This window comes from Fundulus heteroclitus, chromosome 23, assembly GCF_011125445.2.
Source record: "Fundulus heteroclitus isolate FHET01 chromosome 23, MU-UCD_Fhet_4.1, whole genome shotgun sequence".
Classification (NCBI taxonomy): domain Eukaryota; kingdom Metazoa; phylum Chordata; class Actinopteri; order Cyprinodontiformes; family Fundulidae; genus Fundulus; species Fundulus heteroclitus.
In genome coordinates this window covers 25,082,966-25,104,620 of record NC_046383.1, presented here as the reverse complement: position 1 = coordinate 25,104,620, position 21,655 = coordinate 25,082,966, and the positions used below count along the sequence as shown (strand labels likewise).

The 21,655-nt window shown below is 43.5% G+C and overlaps 1 protein-coding gene and 1 long non-coding RNA gene across 7 annotated transcripts in view; one reads left to right on the top strand and one right to left on the bottom strand.

Annotated features, from left to right (window-relative positions):
- The window catches only part of frmpd3 (FERM and PDZ domain containing 3), a 163,475-nt gene that overhangs the window by 12,501 nt on the left and 129,319 nt on the right, over nucleotides 1-21,655 (bottom strand). For 3 of the 6 annotated variants that reach the window (XM_036127195.1, XM_036127194.1, XM_036127199.1), the window contains 5 exons: nucleotides 14,596-14,750; nucleotides 14,386-14,488; nucleotides 14,025-14,070; nucleotides 13,259-13,363; nucleotides 898-1,005 (listed from right to left, as the gene is read on the bottom strand). In XM_036127195.1, coding sequence (XP_035983088.1) covers nucleotides 898-1,005; nucleotides 13,259-13,363; nucleotides 14,025-14,070; nucleotides 14,386-14,488; nucleotides 14,596-14,750 — 517 coding nt within the window. Of the gene's footprint in view, nucleotides 1-897; nucleotides 1,006-13,258; nucleotides 13,364-14,024; nucleotides 14,071-14,385; nucleotides 14,489-14,595; nucleotides 14,751-16,288; nucleotides 16,402-21,655 lie in introns of those variants that run through there. The other 3 variants (XM_036127196.1, XM_036127197.1, XM_036127198.1) reach the window with 2 other exon arrangements.
- Nucleotides 1-21,655, top strand: part of LOC110368480 — a 119,873-nt gene that overhangs the window by 9,606 nt on the left and 88,612 nt on the right. The gene's annotated exons all lie outside the window — the stretch shown is intronic.

The window sequence follows — 21,655 nt, the reverse complement described above, 5'->3', positions numbered from 1 at the left end:
TGCCGTGTGAGCATCTCTAAATGGATGCGCTCCACATCTCTGAGGTTGGAAGGCCTTCTTGGAATCACCATAATATTTAGCTCCCTCCACAGATTCATACTGCACAGCCGGACTCTGACAAAATGCCCGTTGCAAAGAGCACATTGGTGAAATTAAAAGATTAGGGATACCCAGACACCCCACTCCCCAGCGATATCCTTCAGCTTATTCTGGGGGACCCTTAGGCATTCCCAGACCAGACTGAAAATATAGTCCCTTCAGCGAGTTCTGGGTCTTCCCCTGGGTCTCCTCCCAGTGGGACGCCTAGAAAACCTCCAAAGGGAGGGCCTCCTGATCAGCTGTCCAAACCACCTCCACTGGTCCAAATATGTCCGATTTTAAACTTTTAAAGTTTGCCTAATGCAATCTTGACTTCCTCAAAAAAAAATCATCAAAATAATAATTTTATTAAGCACTAAATCAAAAGCTACGTGTCCAAAATCATGATTAGTGCATTTGGTCACCTTTGGTGTACAGCAGCATATTTTTACAGTACATGAACACCACAGAGGAACACTCGTTCATAATGACTGATATTGCAAATAAGCAAGAGGCAATCTTTTCAATTTGGAACTTATAATATATATGCATGTATTCTTTTGCCTTGTGGCAGCTCCCTTTTGTGTGCCACTCTGTGCAGGCAGCCATATAAGCCGTTTCAGAAACTATCACAAAGAGAGTCAATGAAGAAAGTGAACTAAAGCAGTGGAATTGACATGAAACCCTCACTGCAATCTGCAAGAGATCATTACATACACATAGCATCATTTGAAGCATTGCTATTATAAAACTATTGATCAAAGCTACTTGAAATTCATTGTCACAGCGACGCTGGAGTTCAGCACCTTTTATACGTACCCTCACAGTGGTGCGGCTGTCGAACGTAAATGACTTAATCTGTCCGTTCTCCAAGAACACCTTTAACACATTAGGTATGAGCAGTAAGGAGTCGTCCTTAAGCATTGTCTGAAAGAGATAGAAGGAAAGAAATTAGTTGTTCAGATTGAAGAAGACTGAGGTGATACATTAACAAGGTGATTGTGCATGAGCACCATCAAATGTCACGGTTGGTCTGCATCAGATGAAGCAAATCGACAGAGAGAAAAGGAGCTAAGATGGCTCAAGTGAACAACAAAAAGATCCTTTAAATTACTCCGTGTCAGTCTGAGTGGTGGCAAAGCTGTGCCTTAAGATGGCCACCCTATGCATTGTATTGTGATCAAAGGAGGGATTATTCATTTTCTCTGGCCTGCCCATTCAATATTTATGCCATGCAAAGAAAATTGGATGGAGGGGATTCATAAATGAGAGGCTAAATTCAGGCTTGCTGCTTTTACTCAGGGCGCTCTGAGAGAGAGAAAAAAAGTTTGATATGCAGTTAAGTTTTTCCTAACTTGGATAAGATGAAAAACGAACTCTCCTCTAACTGTCAACTTATTTTTTTTCTCCTTTTTTCTTCATGCCCATGGATTACTGAGAAAATGACTCAGTTCTCATAACGCAGTTACATTTGTGATCAGAAGAAAACCAGGTGTCCTGAGGTAATGAGAAAAAGCGGAGAGTCTTCATGTGACATGCAAGAGAAAGTCTTACAGCCAGAATGAAAGCCTTAACAAGTCTTCGCAAAGATCACATAATTTCTCTTAACATACCCTCTATTTCTTATTTCCTATTATGTTCTTTCATTTTCAAAGCGAGATCTGGGAGAGAACTGGGCAGATCTTGCTCATCCAAGAACGGTTTGTATCAAAAGAACATGTGTTGAAAAAAAATTCCAAACCTGTGTGCATAGCAGACACAGATCCTTTGAGAACTTAAGAATGAACTGATGGTATTTATTACAGCAAAGGTGCAGTAAAGAAAACACTACAAACAGCTCCATCACTTCCCTTTATAAACCAAAGCATTTTGCTTGAGGAAGTGAGAAGGAAGTTGGATCCATATGTTCCTTTTTAGAGACAACTGTGTTAACCACCATATTTACTTGATTCACATGTTAATTACCAACAGCACTGTCAGGCTAGAGCAGATGTTCAAATCAGGTATGATGAAAAGTTGAGCAGAAGTAATTCCTTGAAAGTCTATTGTTGCATTTTTTGATAAAGAATCGTGACTATGTGGGTGTGATGAGCAATACTGCTGTCTTTGTTCTTCCATCACTTTCAACTATTTAAAAAAAAACTAAAATAATTTATCCTTACATATTTGATCTTTTGTCAAATTGCTGACACTGGATATCTTTGTGGACTTTGCAACATTACTATTATTTATAGATCATGTTTCCTTGATCCTAGTATTAATTATGCAGGAGCCACCGTGGAGCATCTGATTAAAATGCAGACATGATGAACCGGTCCAGAGTTTTATTGAAGTTATGAAATTGTGGTTTCTATAAGTAAACAGAATATAACAGTGCCTCTTAGATACATATGCATTGTGACTGCAACATTAACAGCAAAATATGGCTAATCATATAAGAACCACATGGGCAATGGCTAAATAGACACTACTACAAATATATTCTACGCCGTAAAGTAAACATATTATCCAATTACAAGCTTCATCTCCGTTTTACATGGCAGGAAAGGGTTAAAGTCTCTGTTTACACGGCAGGAAAGGGTTAACAACTCCGTTGTTTACTTAATTGCGGCGCTCGCGGTGCTCGCGGTAAGCGCGTTACACGCTATAAACGCAATCTTCGGCAACATACGTGGATATTCATGCCGCTATTCCACAAACTCGCATTAACAGCTTAACGCAAAACAAGAAATGCTAAACTTACGGTTTATGAACGCACAACAGCATCCGAAAGGCACGATAACTCCACAGCACGCAAGGTATCCTTCCGTCTCTCCGTCCACTGGTTCATGCGCATGCGCCCTCGGACTCGCACCCCCAGTTAACTCCACAGGTGTAGCCACGAGGGTTGCACGCACAGAAGCATAGACAGTCAGCAAAAAGTCTACCTGGTCATGTGAAAGTCTCTAGTCCTTCACAACAGCCGCCCCCAAACTGGTCACTCATCCAGTTTGTCCTCTGAAGGACGTGACAGAACGGGGCGGGATTCCATGTCTGGGACGGCGGGCAATGGGATGAGTCGGGCCACTGGCCTTATGTAGCACCTGTCCTGGACGTTGACTTCCACTGTCCGGATGCGACCATCGGTTCCGGGAAGTACTTTGGTGATCCGGCCCACCGGCCAGAGGGCTCTGGGCAGCAGGGGGTCTATCACCATGACAATGTCTCCAGGCTGATGAGCTGGCGTATCTTTGTTCCACTTAGCCCGGGTCTGGAGTGTTGGAAGGTAGTGGCGAATGAAGTATTTCCAGAACTGATCAGCGAGGATTTGTGAGTGCTTCCATCTTTTCCTACTTAGGAGCTCTGATTCCTCGTAAACGGCTTGAGGCAGGGACGGATCCAGCCGCCCCATCAGTAACAAGTTTGGGGTTACAGGGTCTGCGTCAGCCACATCACTAGACACATATCCAAGTGGCTTTGAATTTAGGATTCCCTCCACTTCGATTAAGACGGTACGCAATACCTCTTCTGGTATGGCGTGTGGTTGTACAGTGGCGTACAGAGCAGCTTTAACTGACCTTATTTCTCTCTCCCAAATGCCACCAAAGTGAGGTGCACTAGGGGGGTTGAACTTAAAGCTGATCTGGTGCTGTGATAACTGATCTTTCAGATCGGGATGCAATGCTTGGAAGGCTTTGCGGAGCTCTCGATCTCCGCCCTTGAAATTTGTGCCCTGATCTGATAAAATTTCTGAAGGCTTCCCTCTTCTGGCGATGAATCGACGTAAGGCCATCAGAAATGCGTCAGCGTCCAGGCTTGTCAGAACATCAATGTGAACTGCCTTCGTTGTCAAGCACTTGAAGAGTATCCCCCACCTTTTCTCGGAGCGCCGTCCAACTTTGATTATGAACGGCCCGAAGCAGTCGACTCCTGTAGAGTAAAAAGGAGGCTTAAACAGGCGAAGTCTGACTTCAGGGAGGTCTGACATGAGGGGTACTTTGGGCTGAGCTCTCCACCGCTTGCATTCTGGACAAAACTGCTGATGCCGTTTAACCGCCTCTCGGCCGTGTAATATCCAGAAACGCCTCCTAAGTTCGGCAAATAGGCGCTCTGTACCCGGGTGCCTTAGGTCTTCATCCACGTCATGCACTATAAGTTTTGTGATCTTATGTGCTGGATCTAGCACCACTGGATGGACTATGTCTGGTTCCAGGTTTTGACTGCGGCGAAGACGGCCTCCAACTCTTATTAGTCCAGTAGCCTGTTCCAACTCTGGAGCAAGTGTGAGCAACCTACTGGTAGATGTCAAGGGTTTACCAGCAGATAGGAGGGCGTACTCTTCTCCAAAGCTGTCCTGCTGCGATCGTTGGAGAATTTCCCTTTCTATTTTCTTATAGTCTTCTGCTGTTGGACTGCTTGGACCTGCGGCCGCCCCGTGTCGAGAAAGTGTAACTGCATGGACTAGATCTCGGAATGAGGAGAACTGGTCTAAGTCAGGGAGGGCTGGAGGCGCAGTGGTGGTGACCAGGCTACAGAACATCATTCTTCGTGTCTCTGTTTCGTCGTCTGTTACAGACAATGAAGGCTTTGTGGGCCAAGACTCAGGTGACTGTGCCAGGAATGATGGTCCATCCTTCCATCTGCCATCCTCCGCTATTTCCGTTAAAGTCTTGCCACGAGTGATGTCATCTGCAGGGTTATTACTGGAGTCGACATAGCGCCAAGAACATTCACTAGTCAGTTCTTGAATCTCAGCCACTCGTGTACCAACGAAAACTTTAAACCTGCAAGACTCTGACTGGATCCAAGTCAGGACTGTTGTGGAGTCTGACCAGAGGTTAATATCATGTAGAGGCAAGGTGAGCTCCCTTCGTAGAAGAGTGGCTACTTGGGCTCCTGTCAGCGCTGCACAAAGCTCCAAACGTGGCATGGACTGCTGCTTCTTAGGAGCCACTCTAGAACGTGCAGTGAGGAATGACACCTCGACATGTCCATCTTGACCCTCAGTGCGTAGGTAAGCAGCAGCACCATAGGCACGCTCGGAGGCATCGCAGAATATGTGAACTGTTCTGGTGCAAGCCTCTATGTCCATCTGAGGACTTACGTAGCAACGGGGCAAGGTAATCTGAGGTAGTCGCTGTAACTCATCCTGCCACTCAGTCCACATCAGCATGGCGTCTTTGGGCAGAGCTGGGTCATCCCAGTCCCTTGTTTTGCTCCACAGGGACTGGACCAAGACTTTGGCTCTTGTGGTGAAGGGGACAATGAATCCCAGCGGGTCGTAAAGGCTAGCTAAAACCCGATAGATGTGTCTCATTGTTGGTACTTCCTGGTTCAATAGACGACATTTGTAGCCGAGGGTGTCAGATTGGCAGAACCATCGTAATCCCAAAGTTAACTCCTGAGGATCAGTCTCAGTGGCATTCAACCACAACTCGTTGCTTTCTGATCTTAGGTCCTTGGGAAGGTGATTGATGGTCTCAGGAGTGTTACTTGCCCACTGACGCAGCTGAAATCCTCCCTCTGATAGGAGGGACTGCAGTTTGTCCACCAGTGACTTTGCTTCGTCCACAGTTTGCACGCTTCGGAGACAGTTGTCAACGTAGAAACATTTTTCAACAGCTAAACGGACATCTTCCTCAGGCTGGCTGTGGTCGCTAACATGTTTCAACAGTGCGAATGTGGCGCAGCACGGGCTACATGTTGTCCCAAATGGAAGAACCTGCCATTCGTAGATGCTAATGGGGGTGTCTTTCTGTAAGTCCCTCCACAGGAAACGGAGCAATGCTTTGTCTTGGGGCAGTAACCTCACCTGATGGAACATTCCTTTTATCTCGCTACTGATAGCGATGGAATGCTCACGAAATCTCAGGAGAACACCAAGCAGGCTAGAAGTCAAGGTTGGGCCAGGGAGAAGCAGGTTATTCAAATTAGCTCCATTATGCACAAAGGAGCAATTAAATACAATGCGGTTCTTCCCATTGTGAGATACCATATGGTGAGGGATGAACCATGACTCACCATCACTGCTCAGCTCTTCTTCCTTGACTTCCACGATGTACCCTGCTCGTTCCAGCTTCTCTATTTCCTCGCGGTATGCAGTCGCCCGTTCTGGGTCCTTTGCCAAGCGACGCTCAATGTTGCGCAGTAGGGGAAGAACTACCTCCTTATGAACTTGCAGCTTGGGCATATTGTTAACTCTCAGCAGCGGTGTGGCATAGCGCTGTGTCCCTTCCACATCTACGCGCACAGTTTTCTGCTCCAGCATGGCCATGGCTTCCTTATCCTGACGTGACCGAGTTACAAGCTTCTCGCTCCTGTATGGTAGAACGTCTAATTGCCAAAGCCTTTCAACATTCTGGAACAGCTCAGTGGAGGGTGAAACGGTGGACACGTGGAAACACTGGCTTGACTGTAGCTGCTGCTGAACTAACCTGGTTGGCCCTTGCAGTGTCCATCCGAGCTTGGTCTTCACTGCAGCTGGTCCACCTGAGGGACCAAGTCGCACAGGCTCAATGGGTGTGATTAGCTCGGGGTAGTCTGAACCAATCAGGATGACTGGGTGGACACTGTTGAGGTCTCTGAGAGGCAGCCCTCGGAGGTGTTTGTACTTCTGCTGCAGCGCCTTCACAGGGTAAGTATGGTCTGCTAGGCCTAATGGCTCTGCCGTGAAGGCTCCACTTATCCGAAAAACTTTGTTTGGCTGGCCTACAGGGGATATGGTGAATGATACAGAATGGCCCTGTATTACTTTCACCTCCTGGCGCACGGTTCTCAGAGCTAGGCCTTCTGGTTTGCCGCGAAGCTTCAGTGTTTGTGCAGCTGTAGCCAGTAGAATCGTGCGCTCAGAGCCATCGTCCAATATGGCGTATGCCTCCATGCTTTCCCTTCCATTGCGCAGGATGACTTTGCTCACCTTCAGCATCACTGGACTGCCACCTGATCGTCTATCGAGGTAGAACACATCACTTGGCTTAGTGACTGTGTTGCTGCTCTCATCAGAGGGTACCCTGACATTGACGTCATGCAAGATTTCCAGATGCCTCCCTTTACACTTCTTGCAGGTGGTCTTGAGGCGACACTGAGAGGCCTGATGAGCACGCCCACATCGCCAGCACTTCCTGTTTGCCGTTATCCAGCTCTTCTTCTGTTCAGTGGTTAGCTGGCTGAAGTTGGAGCATTGACTCAGATAATGTTGATCATTCGAACAGTAAGAGCAATAGGCCTGTCTATCACTTTGCTTGTTGCTGAGTGTCGGGGGTTTCTCACTCACAGCTGTGCTGACTTGCTGTTCAGATCCATGAAAAACGCTGGTGGTACGGGTGGACTTTGGTTCCCTACGCTTCCCCTTCTTGGAATCGTCAGCAGCCCCAATCACACTGATCGTCTCGAACACAGTCTCCTGCATTTTCAGCTCAAAATCTAACCACTCAGCGAAATGGTGCAAGGTGGGGATGCGGATGTTTTTAGGGTACAAGTAACGCTTGAACTGCGCTCTCAGGTCTTGTGGCAGCTTCAGCAGCAATCTCGTCACATGAGACCCACATTGCATCTCAATCTGCCCACTCTCACCTAATTGGTCCAGCATCCCATGTAAAGCCCGGACACGAAGTGCAAACCTCTTAAACGCACCAGTGTCGTTAGCGCGGATATTGGCAGCATCCATCATTTCAGCGATATGTCGCAGGGCTAATTGGTGAGGCTGTCCATAATGGTCAGTTAGGGATGCCATAGTGTCTGAATATGGCCTCTTGGAGCTGGTATAAGAATCTGCAATTAGCAGAGCTTCTTCAAATCTCAAATGATCCACTAATATTTGATATTTAAATCGCTCTGTTGCATCATCCGGCAATAGGTTATCAAGCGCTGTCTTGAGCCTATTAAACTCTCTGGGGTCAGGTTTCGTGAAATGGGGGATCTTCGGCTTCGGTCCACGGTATACACGCTCTTGCTGGTGGTGTCTGGGGTGCTGGGCTTGAACTGAAGGCATAGGCCGTCCTCTATCTGATGGCGCATTACTGACTGAATCCCATTCAGAACCTGGGTTTGGCTCATAGTACTCTGGTGTGACAGGTCTTCGGCGCTGTGGTAGCTCTCCCATCCTCTGCATGCACTCTGTAAGCCCATCCACCGCATTACTGTAGTTTCTTGAGGGGTGTGAGCGTTGCTCAGGCCCAACAACTGGATGTGGTGGCAGAGGGGGGAAGTATTGCTCCTCTTTAAGGGCGCCATCTTGTGCACCAGCGTACTGCAACTGTAAAGGTGGTGGCGGCCATTTTAAGCTTATATCTCTTATGAATGGTTGAGGGGGGGCAGAGTGGTCCTCAGCAGGCGGGGGAGGAGGAGGAGGCAATGTGTCGTATAGTTGAAGGTGAGTGGAATTATCCACCGTAGGTGGAGGAGGAGGAGGAGGTGGAGGCAATGTTTCGGGTTCTGATGCTCTGGTGTTTATTTGTTGCTGCATCTGAATGACCGTTCGATGTAGCTTCTGATTATCCTCTTGAAGTTGTCTTAGTACATCCAAAATGGCAGATGTAGCCTCTGGAGCTGCAGAAGCAGGGTAAACTGGAGTGCTCTGGTACAGTGGTCTAAATAGTCCAGGCCGGCTTGGGCTGGTCGCACCGGCATAATCAGACTGCTGTGTGGGTAAGTAGAGAGCAAGAGGGTCCGTCTCGGCAGCCCTCTCCGCGCCTCTGTCTGGGACTCCAGCTACTCGAGGGGACCGTAAATAATTTGGATACTCAACATCATAGTCGTTGAACCACACTGGTGGCCTTCTCTCACGCCTTGGCCTAACATCTGCTGGATGGCTGGGTTGATCGGTGTACATCATGAATTAATTCCACGGCAACTTCTCCTCCCGGGTTTCGGCACCATATGTTTCCTTGATCCTAGTATTAATTATGCAGGAGCCACCGTGGAGCATCTGATTAAAATGCAGACATGATGAACCGGTCCAGAGTTTTATTGAAGTTATGAAATTGTGGTTTCTATAAGTAAACAGAATATAACAGTGCCTCTTAGATACATATGCATTGTGACTGCAACATTAACAGCAAAATATGGCTAATCATATAAGAACCACATGGGCAATGGCTAAATAGACACTACTACAAATATATTCTACGCCGTAAAGTAAACATATTATCCAATTACAAGCTTCATCTCCGTTTTACATGGCAGGAAAGGGTTAAAGTCTCTGTTTACACGGCAGGAAAGGGTTAACAACTCCGTTGTTTACTTAATTGCGGCGCTCGCGGTGCTCGCGGTAAGCGCGTTACACGCTATAAACGCAATCTTCGGCAACATACGTGGATATTCATGCCGCTATTCCACAAACTCGCATTAACAGCTTAACGCAAAACAAGAAATGCTAAACTTACGGTTTATGAACGCACAACAGCATCCGAAAGGCACGATAACTCCACAGCACGCAAGGTATCCTTCCGTCTCTCCGTCCACTGGTTCATGCGCATGCGCCCTCGGACTCGCACCCCCAGTTAACTCCACAGGTGTAGCCACGAGGGTTGCACGCACAGAAGCATAGACAGTCAGCAAAAAGTCTACCTGGTCATGTGAAAGTCTCTAGTCCTTCACAACAGATCATGACTGCAAATTAGTCTGGTTAGAAGGTGTGAGCTGTCCCCTGTGCAAAGGCGAACCATGGTGAATGAATATGATGCAGCTGCTGTCAACCTGATTCCTATCTTGGCATCTATTTTCTCATAATGAACACTATATTTTTGTTGACCTAAAGTTGAAGCACATTTTGCTTTCCGAAGTGGCACCTGCTCAGAAATCAAAGACAGGTAAATAGAAGAAGACTGATGATGAAAAGCAAGCTGAAAAGAAATAATTAGACCAAACTGAAACAAGGGTAAACATCAGAGCAGCATGGCAGGCTCCACTGTAGGGGAGGAGCTGTGGAGGGAGAGCTGCAGTGCAGCAGAGAGCAAGGAGGAGCTAGGGACCTGAAAAGTGTGCTTGTTCAAATTCTCAGGCTAAGTCCATGCTTTCTCAAAATTCTCTGCTGCTGCTTTAAGGATCAACTAAGAATATATGAATGAAAGCTAAATGCGCTGTGTCTGCCCCTAAGTGGACGGTTATTTCAAGGTCAGGCTGCCTAGTTGTTCCAAATATTCAGCATGCATGGCTAAGTTATTCTTCATCAGCACAGAGAAAGCACTGGCATAGCTTAATATAACAATATTTAATTTTATTATGGGATCATTGCTAATAATATACAGTATTTATGGCTGCATTATTTTATGATCATGTGCTAATTTTTATATGTTTTTTGACATGTACAAAAATATTTTTACCAGCCTGGTTTAGTTGGCGGTCAAGTTGGTTGTGCTGGAGCTTTATGTACTGAAGATAGCCTGTCTTACTGCACGCTGGAAATTCACAGATTCACAATAGTGTGATAGGAATGTCCAGGCCATAGAGCAATAATACTGAAAGAGTTTAAGTGGACGACAAGTGGGATTTTTGTCCTGGTTCTTAAAGGAGCAATAAGTGATATTTCACCACTAGGTGGTATTTAAGCACGGTCTGTAGACCGAATCAACATGTATCACAAGCCACGCCTCTCTTCGTTTTTAACACCCCAGTTGCAACCTGGCCCCTCCTTTATCTTCTCACCCGTCGCCACCTATGCACATATTTGTAAAAGACAAAAACATAGCAAAACAGCATCACCTTTCGGAGAAACATTTCTAGTGAAGAAGTAAGTAACTCATAACTTTATAATGCTGTTAGCAAGATAACATTTTGATCTGCTGGGGGTGCTCTCTGTCATGTTGTTTCAATGCTGTGCTGCTCTAATGGTGGCATTTTAGGGCAGGGAGGGGCTAAGCCCTGAGTGGCAGCTGTTCACATGCACGTACGCTGTGTATACAAGAGCCTGGAGAACAACACAGAGCAATGCAGTGTGACGTCATACTATAGTCCATCTGAAATATTACCTTTAGTTCTTTACATCAACATTTTTTAGTTCTTTCTATCTAAAATAATGAATGTTCTCTTATTGTTCCTTCAAAGATATTTCACTTCTCATAAACATGGCATGAACTCTCAGCCATCAGAACTCTGCAGCAATGAGGCAAATAAAGAGAAAGATGAATACGAATGCAGGAAACACAATATGTTTTTTTTTTCCAGGCACAATATCCCACTACATTATAAACCTAACAACCCACTTAGACAGAGGCTGGTTCACCACTGGGATAAAACACCCAAACACATACAGTCCAGTGCAGAGAGGAAGGTACATGATTTACAGAAAAGGAGGAAAGAAAGAAGCCATCTGCGTTTCAAATAAAAAAATCAATAGCAATCATATATTCCTTCTTTCTAACACCTGAAGTGCAGCCTTGACTCGCCTCCCCAGGTGGTTTCACAACCATTCACACTTTGAAACATGTAACTAAAACAGCTCATATTGGTGTCGTTAGGAAGCATTCTACAAGTGCCAAGCCAAGGTTTCAGCGAGTTCCTGTAAGGTAAATTCAAAACCTTTTGAAAGACCATTATGAATTACATTTTACAACTATAGAACTTGTACATAATAAGCAAGCTGACAGAATAACTTGCTTAACGACGGTAATTTATTATATTTACCTTATTCCAAAGTTTAGGCAATTTATCCCATGAAGGTGGAGTTTTTTTTAGGTTTGGTGTTTGGCTTGAGTTCTTTTCCACCTATACGTAAGTTAAACACTATCAAACACATAAATTAAGTTTCATAACAGTTATTATTTATGGATTTTAGTCAACCACTGAAATCCTTAATTTATATCCACACCTTGTTAAACAGTGTTTTTCTTTAATCATAAATGACAAAAGAAAACGTTTAGATTTATTTTTGTCATAAACTATAAAAAGACAGTTTGTGGAGAAGACATTTTAAATAGTTCACAGTTGACTTGTATCAGGGTATAATGAAGCCCAAACTCCTCCGCTAGAACTACAGCATATGGAATGAGTACATGCCATAAAAAGCCAATAGGACAAGCAATTTAAGATCCAACTAAACTTAATTTAAATCCTAGGGTGGGAGATTAGGCTCATTAAAGACTTTTCCAGGTGTACAACTGAGATGATTAAATGTGAGACTTTTTAATCCAACTACTAATACTAAGACCTTATAGAAACTACCCAAAGAAGTCTCAGGCCTAGTCCACGCGTAGCAGAGTTAAAAAAACAAAAACAAACGTATATCCCCCTACACCTTTTTTAAAAGTAATACAACACACACGCCGCAAAACTAAACTTAGCCAATCAGAATCCTTCAAAACAACCACAACTTCCTGTTGGGGATGAATCATGGTGCCGGAAGGTTCGCTCTTGTAAAAAAATCCAAACAAGAAGTGTCTGAAGCAATTTAAAAATCAGCACCTCTCTGACAAAATTCATTGTTACCATATGTCCAAAATTCATTGTTACCATATGTCCAAGTGTATAAACAATTGTCGCACATGGGTGACGCAGCGTAGCAATATTTGTCGCAGACCGCGATGCGGCGCACAATAATATCAGTCTTTTCATGTATACACGCGGGCTCTAAAGCGGAGCGTTTCTAAATCTCCACTTTGGCCAGAGTTTTGAAGATCATTCATTTTAAGGGGTGTATAATGCCATTTATGTGTGGCTGAAAGGCATAACAGCATAAAAATGTCTTGTTTTTCCCAGATATCCTGCTACATGTGGACCAGGCCACAGCCAGGATGTGTGGCCACTTGTCCTTACTGCCCCTAATATCTCAATCCTTTCGTCTGCAACTTTAAAGGCAGGAACTCCTAAGCCATGATCAGAACTGAAGACTTTTGGATGATAGGTGAAACATCCAGTTGCTTTCTATTTAAGTGCTTTGGATTGTCATGTCCTTCATGATTGAGAATCTACGCCATTTTTTTTTTTTGGTTGTTTTGAAACCACTATGAAAAGAGTCACAAGTTGCACTTGAGAGAAGCCAAATCTGTCAAAAAAAGCAATTTATTTAGTGTCAAATAGGTTGAGCAACCTTCCCGTCTCTACAACATGCACTCAACTAAAGTAGAGGTAGGCGAGAGAGCTGGATTTGTTCTTTTTGTGTCTCCAGCCAAAAAAACACAAATAAAAATAAATAAATAAATAAACGCATGGGAGAAAGGGGAAGAAAGGGTTTAACAGCATTCATTTTAATGCAGGTTGAACTTACTGAGTCCGGGTCGCTGATCGACACTTGCTCTGAAAAGCGCACTTTAGGAGGGTTGGTTCGCAGGCGGGCCTTTTTGGCTGCACTTATGAAGGCAGACTTAGGAGACTGGGGACATAAGGAGAAAGATGGTGACTCTGTGAAGCATTGCTGATTGATGGAAGACCTGCGAATGAGTCATAAGTTGTACTAAAAAGACGCGCGCGAAGGAACTGCCTATAAATTGGGAGCAAAGTTACAGCTGCAGGGTTTAAGTGGAAACTTCATCAGCAAAAAAGTCTCATTATTTAAGATTTGTCTCACCCTTGGAATTTTATGTATGCATATCATAACTCTAGCCTCCAAATGGCGTTATATTTTATTTTTTATGTGTGCATTTTATCTTCTTACAGCAAACAACATTAAGTCTTCTGCAGGTTCTCGGCAAGATGAATTGTACATTGCTGTTGTTTCTCTAAGGAATGATGCATCCACATGAAAAAAGAAAACCCTCTTGTTTATTAAAGTCTCATGTGGCTTTTTATGTGCCCACTTGGAGTTGGTGTGCGGGGTTACCAAGAAAAGAAATCACCCCAGTGTACGAAGCAAGGTCATGAATACTAATGTATGTCCTCACTCTATTAGTGTGCACCACTGGAACAGAGCACCGCACGTTGTTTATCCGTACGATTCAAAGTGAAACGGAAAAGTGTGCTGTGACTGATGAGGACTGGGAGGATTCTTGAGGGAGGAGAGGATGAAAGCGAGTGTGAGCGTCCCATTGTACTACCTGATGGGGCTGCAGCACAGTAAGAGCTATGGTGTCTTTGCAGCGTCTGTGGAGAGAGAGCAGATAGTGGAGGGGGTTAGATAATGCCACACAGAGCACAGCACTCAAAGAACAGTTTTTTCTCCTGCTGGTTTATTGCCGTTCTCTGGCTCCAAAATGACTCAGTCATCCACAGGTTTGTTGTTGATGCTGTAAGAAACAGTTTGTTCTTTTTAGTCCATCCTCTTTTACCCACGTCTCTTGATTTTTTTTCCTTTGTTCCCATTTGCTATTGCTGCTGGTCCCATGACCCTAAGACCGTCTTTCTCCTCCCGCCCTCCCTCCCTCCCTCCCTCCCTCCTGGGACAGTAAAGGATGTTACCTTACAAGGTCTATGACTCTCTCTCGGGGCACGTCGCTCACCGTCTCTTCGTTTATGGCCAAGATCTGGTCTCCAGGGAGAAGCTTTCCGAAGGAGGGGCCGTCTGGAGACAAAACACGTACAGTAAAAAATTATACCCTCATCCGATGCAGATCCTCCCGTTGTTGTCCGTTTTCTCTTTTTTTATTCCAAACATACACGGATACTAACCGTCAGAGACGGAGCGAACGATGACAGGCCTCTGGCTGCCTGCTATGAAGCCGAAGCCTTGAGTCGGGTGGCGCTTGATGATAACCTGTCGAACTGAGGGAGGACTTAGGGTGCCACTGTCCATACCATCTTGGCTCTCCTCTAACATGTCAGTGCTGTAGAGTAAATGCAGATTCAGAAATTCAGTGTCATTTTAAGTGTAATTAACTATAGACAAATATTGAACTTTTTCACGTTGTTACTTTACAGTGACAAACTTCAACATATTTTTTTTGGGATTTCATGTGTAAACCCCCCCCCCCGAAAAAAGTATGGCATTCAACCCTCTTGAGTCAATACTTTATACAACCACCTTTCACTGCAAACACAGCTGCCAGTCTTTTGGGCTATGTCCTCACCAGGTTTTAACATAAAATGGTGGCATGGGGTTAGTTTGGAGTTGATATAGCAATCCCAAGATTTTTGTTATGGGAACCGAAAATACACCGTTGTATATTAGTAATGGGTTAATTTTAATTTCAAACATAAAGATTGCTCAACACAGTCATTAATTAACTTAATTAATGTAATTAACTTAATTAATGACTGTGTTGAGCAGTCCTTATATATTTTTTTTATACCTTAGACAAATCTTGCGGTATCATGTGAGGAAGGTTAAGGTAAATCAGTAAAGCGGCAAACCTGTAAGGTAACAGTGAGTTTGACAATGGAGAAGTTTCTTGTTCGGCCAACAACTCCTGTCTGTCATATAGCAACTGCTAAGCTACCTCAATGAAAAAATTCTGCCGCCGCCAATGATGGGTAGATCTCAGGTGATGAGTAGTTGAGGCTACTAATGTTTTTGCGCTGGATGAAGAAGTTGAACGCAGGTGGAAGTTACATTTCTTTTAAAATTTTATTTAAAAATAAATTTACTTTTTCTAAATAAAATGTCCCATAAACTGCAGCTAAAATGCGAAATCAGTCAAGTTGCTGAGAGACTTACAGGACGGCATTGGAAGTTGTGCCTTCACCGTACCTGATCTAAACCTGTCCACTGTAGCTCTGGCTGTATGTTTAGGGTTGTGGTCTTGCTGGATGGTGAACCTTTGCTTTCTGTGTCTCATACATGACAAACTGCATACCGGCCTTTTTTTTAAGTCTCCTTTCAGCAATGAGTTTTTGCCACACTTCCAAAAGTTGTCCTATCACCATATCCTTCCATATTCTATATTGTTTGTGACTTAAATCCGCTTTGAGCTTCTCTGCGGCTTTATCTCTGACCTGTCTGCTCTGTTCCTTGGTCTGAAATTATGCTAATTCTTCTTTATCAAATCTCCGAGGCCTTTAAAGAACAGCTGTATTTATGCTGAGATTAAATTACACACACGTTGACTTTTTTTTAATAACTGGGCGACTTCTGAAAGCAGATGGTTCCAAAGGATTTATTCCGTTATATTACAGTCAAATCCTTTCAGGGTTTTACTTGTCGTCCTTTTCAAACCATTTTTCACTGCTATTATTTATTCTTGTTCATTTATGAATGCATTGCAGGTATGAAAACTAACTCTATTGACAAGGTAGAAAGCAATCTCAGCTTCTGAGAATGCTTTGTTTTGGACATAAATTCCCAATAAAATCCAGCAAAGCCTTTGGTTGTGAAATGACAAAAGTGAAAAAGTTCAGGAAGCATGACTGTTTTTTTGCGAGGCACCTTTCACTTGTGTTTGTGTGTCCATCCTGGACCTTTGCCATTCCCTGAGAGGAGGGAGCAACATGGGACGGGGCTGCGCTGCAAAGGCCGCTCTCTGTGTCGCAATCATTCACCTGTTCAACAAAAGGTAAGCAAGCAGAAATAAAAGAAAGAAGGTGAGACTGGATCTGTTTCCCCCCCGAATGTCGAAGTTTAGCTTTTTCTGCAAAAAAAATTAACTGAAGCACAATAAAAACAGAGTCGAGTATGTTGAAAAATATTTGCCAGAGGCGTTTGGCAGCAAAACCTGCAATTATGAAGGACCTGCACGACATAGAGAATGTAACACATTAGGGTCTCTGAATCTGACAGTTTCTGCCTGCGTGGACTGCACAAATGCTGCGAACCACACATGCTCTTTTACAGATGCCTGCGTGGGCGGCCGTGAAAGCAAGGCTGCTGAAAACGAGCGAGTGTGTGATTGGGGCGGGGAAAAAAAAAATCATTGTATGAGGGAGAGCAAAACCAGATATTTATGCCCATATCTAGGATGATTGCTGACTCAAGATGAGACGCGGATTGTGATGTTAATGGTGCAGATGGGCTGGAATAGAAAGATGCAGACAAAGAGCGTGGCTGCACTGCTCTGGGTTGTTATGCAGAGACACACTGTTGAGAGCAAATATCTTTCTGAGTGCCACAGTCAGTGAAAAAAAAAAAAAAACCTGTCAGCAAAGAAGGGCGGGCGAGTCACAATAGTCAATGGTTTAGATTTATATTCTTCATGGATGTTGTGCTTGCGCAGTGCTATAGGGGAGCGTGGCTTCTTTACAATTGCTGTGATGCATCACCAATTTCTGCCTCGTGTCACTGTGTTAGATTAGCTTTTTGATGTGCCAGACAGGCCACATTTGTAACTTATTCTATCACTAGAAACACATTACATTAGAGACACTTTTAATTTCAAAACTATTCATTTCATTTCCAGTGTTGTGGAAAAATATTTGCACCCTCAAAGTTTTTATCCGGTTTTTCTCCCCAGTCCCACCTACATGTTACAGACAATTAAACAAATATTTGTATCCATGATAACCATTTTTTCGAGTTATGATTTTATTTATCAAAGGAAAAAAACAAGCACTCCTGGTATGTGATAAAGTAGCTGAGAATTAATTCTTCGAATTGTGGGATTCATATGGCTCTTTGGGGCCGCTGGAGGGTATTGCGAGCTCCCTATGGTAAAATAACTATGATAGGCAGCATAAAGACTCCTTACAATTAAACCTTTTCGGATGCAGCCTATGAAATACATCTAAAATACTGGTGGCTTCACACGTCTCAGTTAGGATCATTTGTTATGTTCAACAAGGGACAAAAATGCCTGTCTCACATTTTCTAATACGTAACATATTGATGATTGACAAGACCTTCAGTAAGACATTCTGTGGGCTGACAAGAGAAAAGCGGAATTTTCTATTACATGTATTATAAAACAAACACAGCACTACAGAAAAATGACATTATGCTGACATGGTGGTGTTGTCGTCTGGGGTGATCTTGATCATCCTGGCCGTAGCTGGCCGTAATTGATGAAACCACACATTTTGCTTTTCAGCAGAAACTCCTGAAGGAGGATGTCTAGCAATATGTTTCTGACCTTCAGCTCAAGCAGTTCAACAGAGAAGAGTGGACCAAAATTCCCCTACGCAACGCTGATGATAAACTGTAAGTGTTTCTGTCTCTTTTTACTGGGCTGATATTGCTGTGTCAAGGTGCATAACTGAGATCAAAGATCCTGCGTGTGCTTGTGCTGCCGCTAAAGAACAGCATCATTTCGATACTTCTGATTTATTCTGGTAGAGCTGATGTTCCTAGTCATCCTTCCTCACTGCTGTAATGTCATTTTCTTTCCACCGTCTGTTACTGGAAACAAACCCGTCCTGTACATCTTGCCTCTGACAGGCGGTTTGTGAGAGACGTGCAATGATTGCTGAGGGGTTAGGTCAGAAACGCCTCTTCTCCGGAGCATGAACAGTTTGATTTGTGATTTCCATGACGGGAAAGGGACCTTGCGGGGAGCAGAGACCGAACTGGAACTAAAATAAAGCTGAAACGGTGGTACGCCACCAACCTGATTGTTATCCAAGAAGATGTTTCACTCCTCCTCCTCCTCTTCCCTCCTTACCCTGTTTACTATCCTGGGGCCTTTTGGAAACAACTCGGAGTTGGCAGCTTTTAAATTCCTATCGTAAGTTTTCGGGATTAGTTTCAGCATCCAGAAGTAGCGGAGAGGTAGGACCCAACAGATGGGAGAGCGATAAAGGCAGCCAGCGACCAGGGCAGCTTACATCTCTGCAAAGATAAACAGCTATTCTGCAGAGGGAGCAACCTTTCGCTAAATGAAGACACGGGGGAATTCTGTCAAGAAGTGATCCCCAAGGACGTTGGCAGGCCTTCCCGTTGCCATGGCTACAGCGTTACTATGCTTTCTGAGGCTGTAGTGGACGGAGGGATGGTGGGTGGACGGGAATAGTGATGCAGCGGCTGTATGAGGAAGAAAGCTAACCAGACACTCTTTGATTACTCTGCAGCCATCGTGGCCAGATGCCAGCGTGTCCTCAGGCACTGGAGGTCAGAGCTTCGTATACTAGCTCTGTTCCAGCATCCGGGTCCGCAGCAGCTCCCCGCGCCTCAGGGTGTGGAGGACCGACCTTTCTCTTATTAATCCTGTGGGCCTGAACACGAACACGTTTGTCGTTGGTGCTGTCATAAAGGACGCGGCATTTTCATTCAGCAGAAACACCGACCAAACTAGTCCATGTTTAACAACCTACAGCCCAGCTCACGCGTGAGTAAGGTCTTTAGGTCTTTGTATCAGCTATTTTCTAATGACTTAAATATAATCATTAATGTTATATTTGTATACATTTTGTTGGATGCATAAAGCGTCTGTGTAACTGTGAGGAAACACCTGCTTTATATGAGACGTGCTCTTGAGGAAAGAATCGATTCTTGTTGTTTACACCAATAAAAAAATTCAATTCCAATCACACACCTTCTTAAAAGACTCCTGGCAACTGTTTTTAACGCTACTTCAAAACAAAGGATTTGAGTTTAATAAATGGTGTTTCTCCTGTGGCTGTTTGCTTTGGTTAGAATGAGAAGCAGCAGTGCAGAGAGATTTTCTCTATTACGTAATAAAACATGACATGTTGAAGCTGACGTGCTTAACAAATTATTTTTTTATTCTTATTTTAAATGTAAAAATTACAAAGTTGGTATAAAATAAGTAATAAGTACAAAACGTTTCAAATAGTTTTCAAATATACAAATCGTGTCGATAAGAAAGCTGGTTTGTAAAACATGAGTAAAGATACACAGATTGATTCAGTCTCCTGGGAAAGATGAAGGATAATCCAAACTGTTCTAAAACAAGAAACACATGAACAACTGGGAACAAAAAAGAACAGGCCCTTCTGTTTCAGTCTGAGGTTCTGTTTAACAACCAGAACGTTTGATGATGCCAGCCAGCTCACATTTACTTAGAGTTCTTTGTTTTTTATGCTTCATTTCATAAATGCACAATGATCAGATGTCCGGCCTTGATCAGTAAGCATAGATTCCAACTTTATCATCTTTCTCTGATTGACAAAATCCAGGATTTAAAAAATCCTTTTTAAATCCTGGATTTAAAAATCGCATCTTTCAACCTTGCACTTCTTTTAAAAAATTTTTCATGTGGAATTTTGACCTAAAAATAACATTTTGACAAAAGTTTATCAATTGGTGCACAGATATTGCCAAAAAAAATAAAAAAAAAATAAAAAAAAATTAACAAAAACATGTTACAGAATATGTAACAGAAACAGCTGAACACTGACTTAAGATCGCTAACAGGGCGACAATCAGGAAGGGGAAACAAACTCCGATGTAAGCACAATAGCATAATGCCTTTGTGCTTTAGTGTTAGCAAGCTGGAAAACAACAGCCAAAATATCATTTTGGATTCTGAGACCATCTGGGAGTAATTATAAGGATTTTACTGCTGTTTTCTGGACTCACGAGTTGACTGTCTCCCTCTGTCAGACAGTAGGAAAAAAACATGGACCCTTGCAATGTTGTTAAAACAGTTACCGCTGTTCTAGGCAGTATTTTCTATAAATAATTAGAGCTGAAACATCCTGTTTGATGAAAGGCAGCACCTGTAAGACTGACTAAATGTTACAGAAATAATAGAGAGCTGCTAAAAACAGTCAAAGTATGAGGTTTTACTCAATGTTGCTGCGTGTAGCAGCCATCATGAATGCTGATGTCGGGTACCATCCTGTTGCACCGACTTTCTGACTCGTGATATCGACTTTAGAGGCTGTTCCGGTTAACTTTTCGGACCCGGAGGTCAAGAATCCCGACTGCCGAGGACAAATGGAAAGCACAAGAAGATTGCAGACAGGCCAGATCATAACTCCTATCTGATCTTTTTGAATATGACTCCTGTGGGAACCACTATTGCCAACTCCTCAGCAAAGAATTGTCTTGTGGCTGTCCTAAAAGTCGCTGGAAGTCACCAGATAATGGAATCACCTTATTTGCGTATTTAGGCAGGTAACTGGGATCTAGACTGTAGACAAGAGAAGGAATAGCAATTTTCGAAAAATATATTAATAACACTTCAATTAATATGTTTATAACTATAAATTAACTTTATGAAATAAATTATTGATTTCAATACATCACCTGAACCCACACATTTTTATTATATTATCGGAGGCAGACACAGTGAACAAGGTGAATAATAGACTGGAGCTGTGGATGAATCAAATGCAAGGAATTATCTTAGTGCAACAGTTTCATAGAAAAAAACAACAACAATATATTAAAAAAAAGATCTTTACATTATATCCCGTGTCATAGTTTACGACTGGATCACCATGCGAGATCCATTTACAATGTAAAAACAGAGTGGAGTGGGCCTCCTCTCCACTCTGCCTGCAGGCACTTTCCCCCTCAGCACCCGCTGACACAATAAATGGCTTCTGTTGGACGCTTAAAACCATAACACCTATTTTTTCCATGTTTCCTAGACCAAAGCATGCAGGGCGTGACATGATCATTTTCATGGTCCTTTTGTGTACAGAATGTGGGTCAGTTTGGAGCTGCAAACAGTTCACACCGGAGTCGGATATTAGTCGTCTTTGGAATCTATTAGAATTACATTCCCATTCTCAAACTTAAAACTTCTTCTCACAAAGTCATTAATTTGTTCATGTTGATGTATACAAGGACTCACTGTAATGCTGAGACATATAAACCCCCTTTTCATCATCTCCTATCCCGTGGACACCTGAAGGTTTTGGACGCGCATAACTGCATCCTGTCATATAGCAGTGT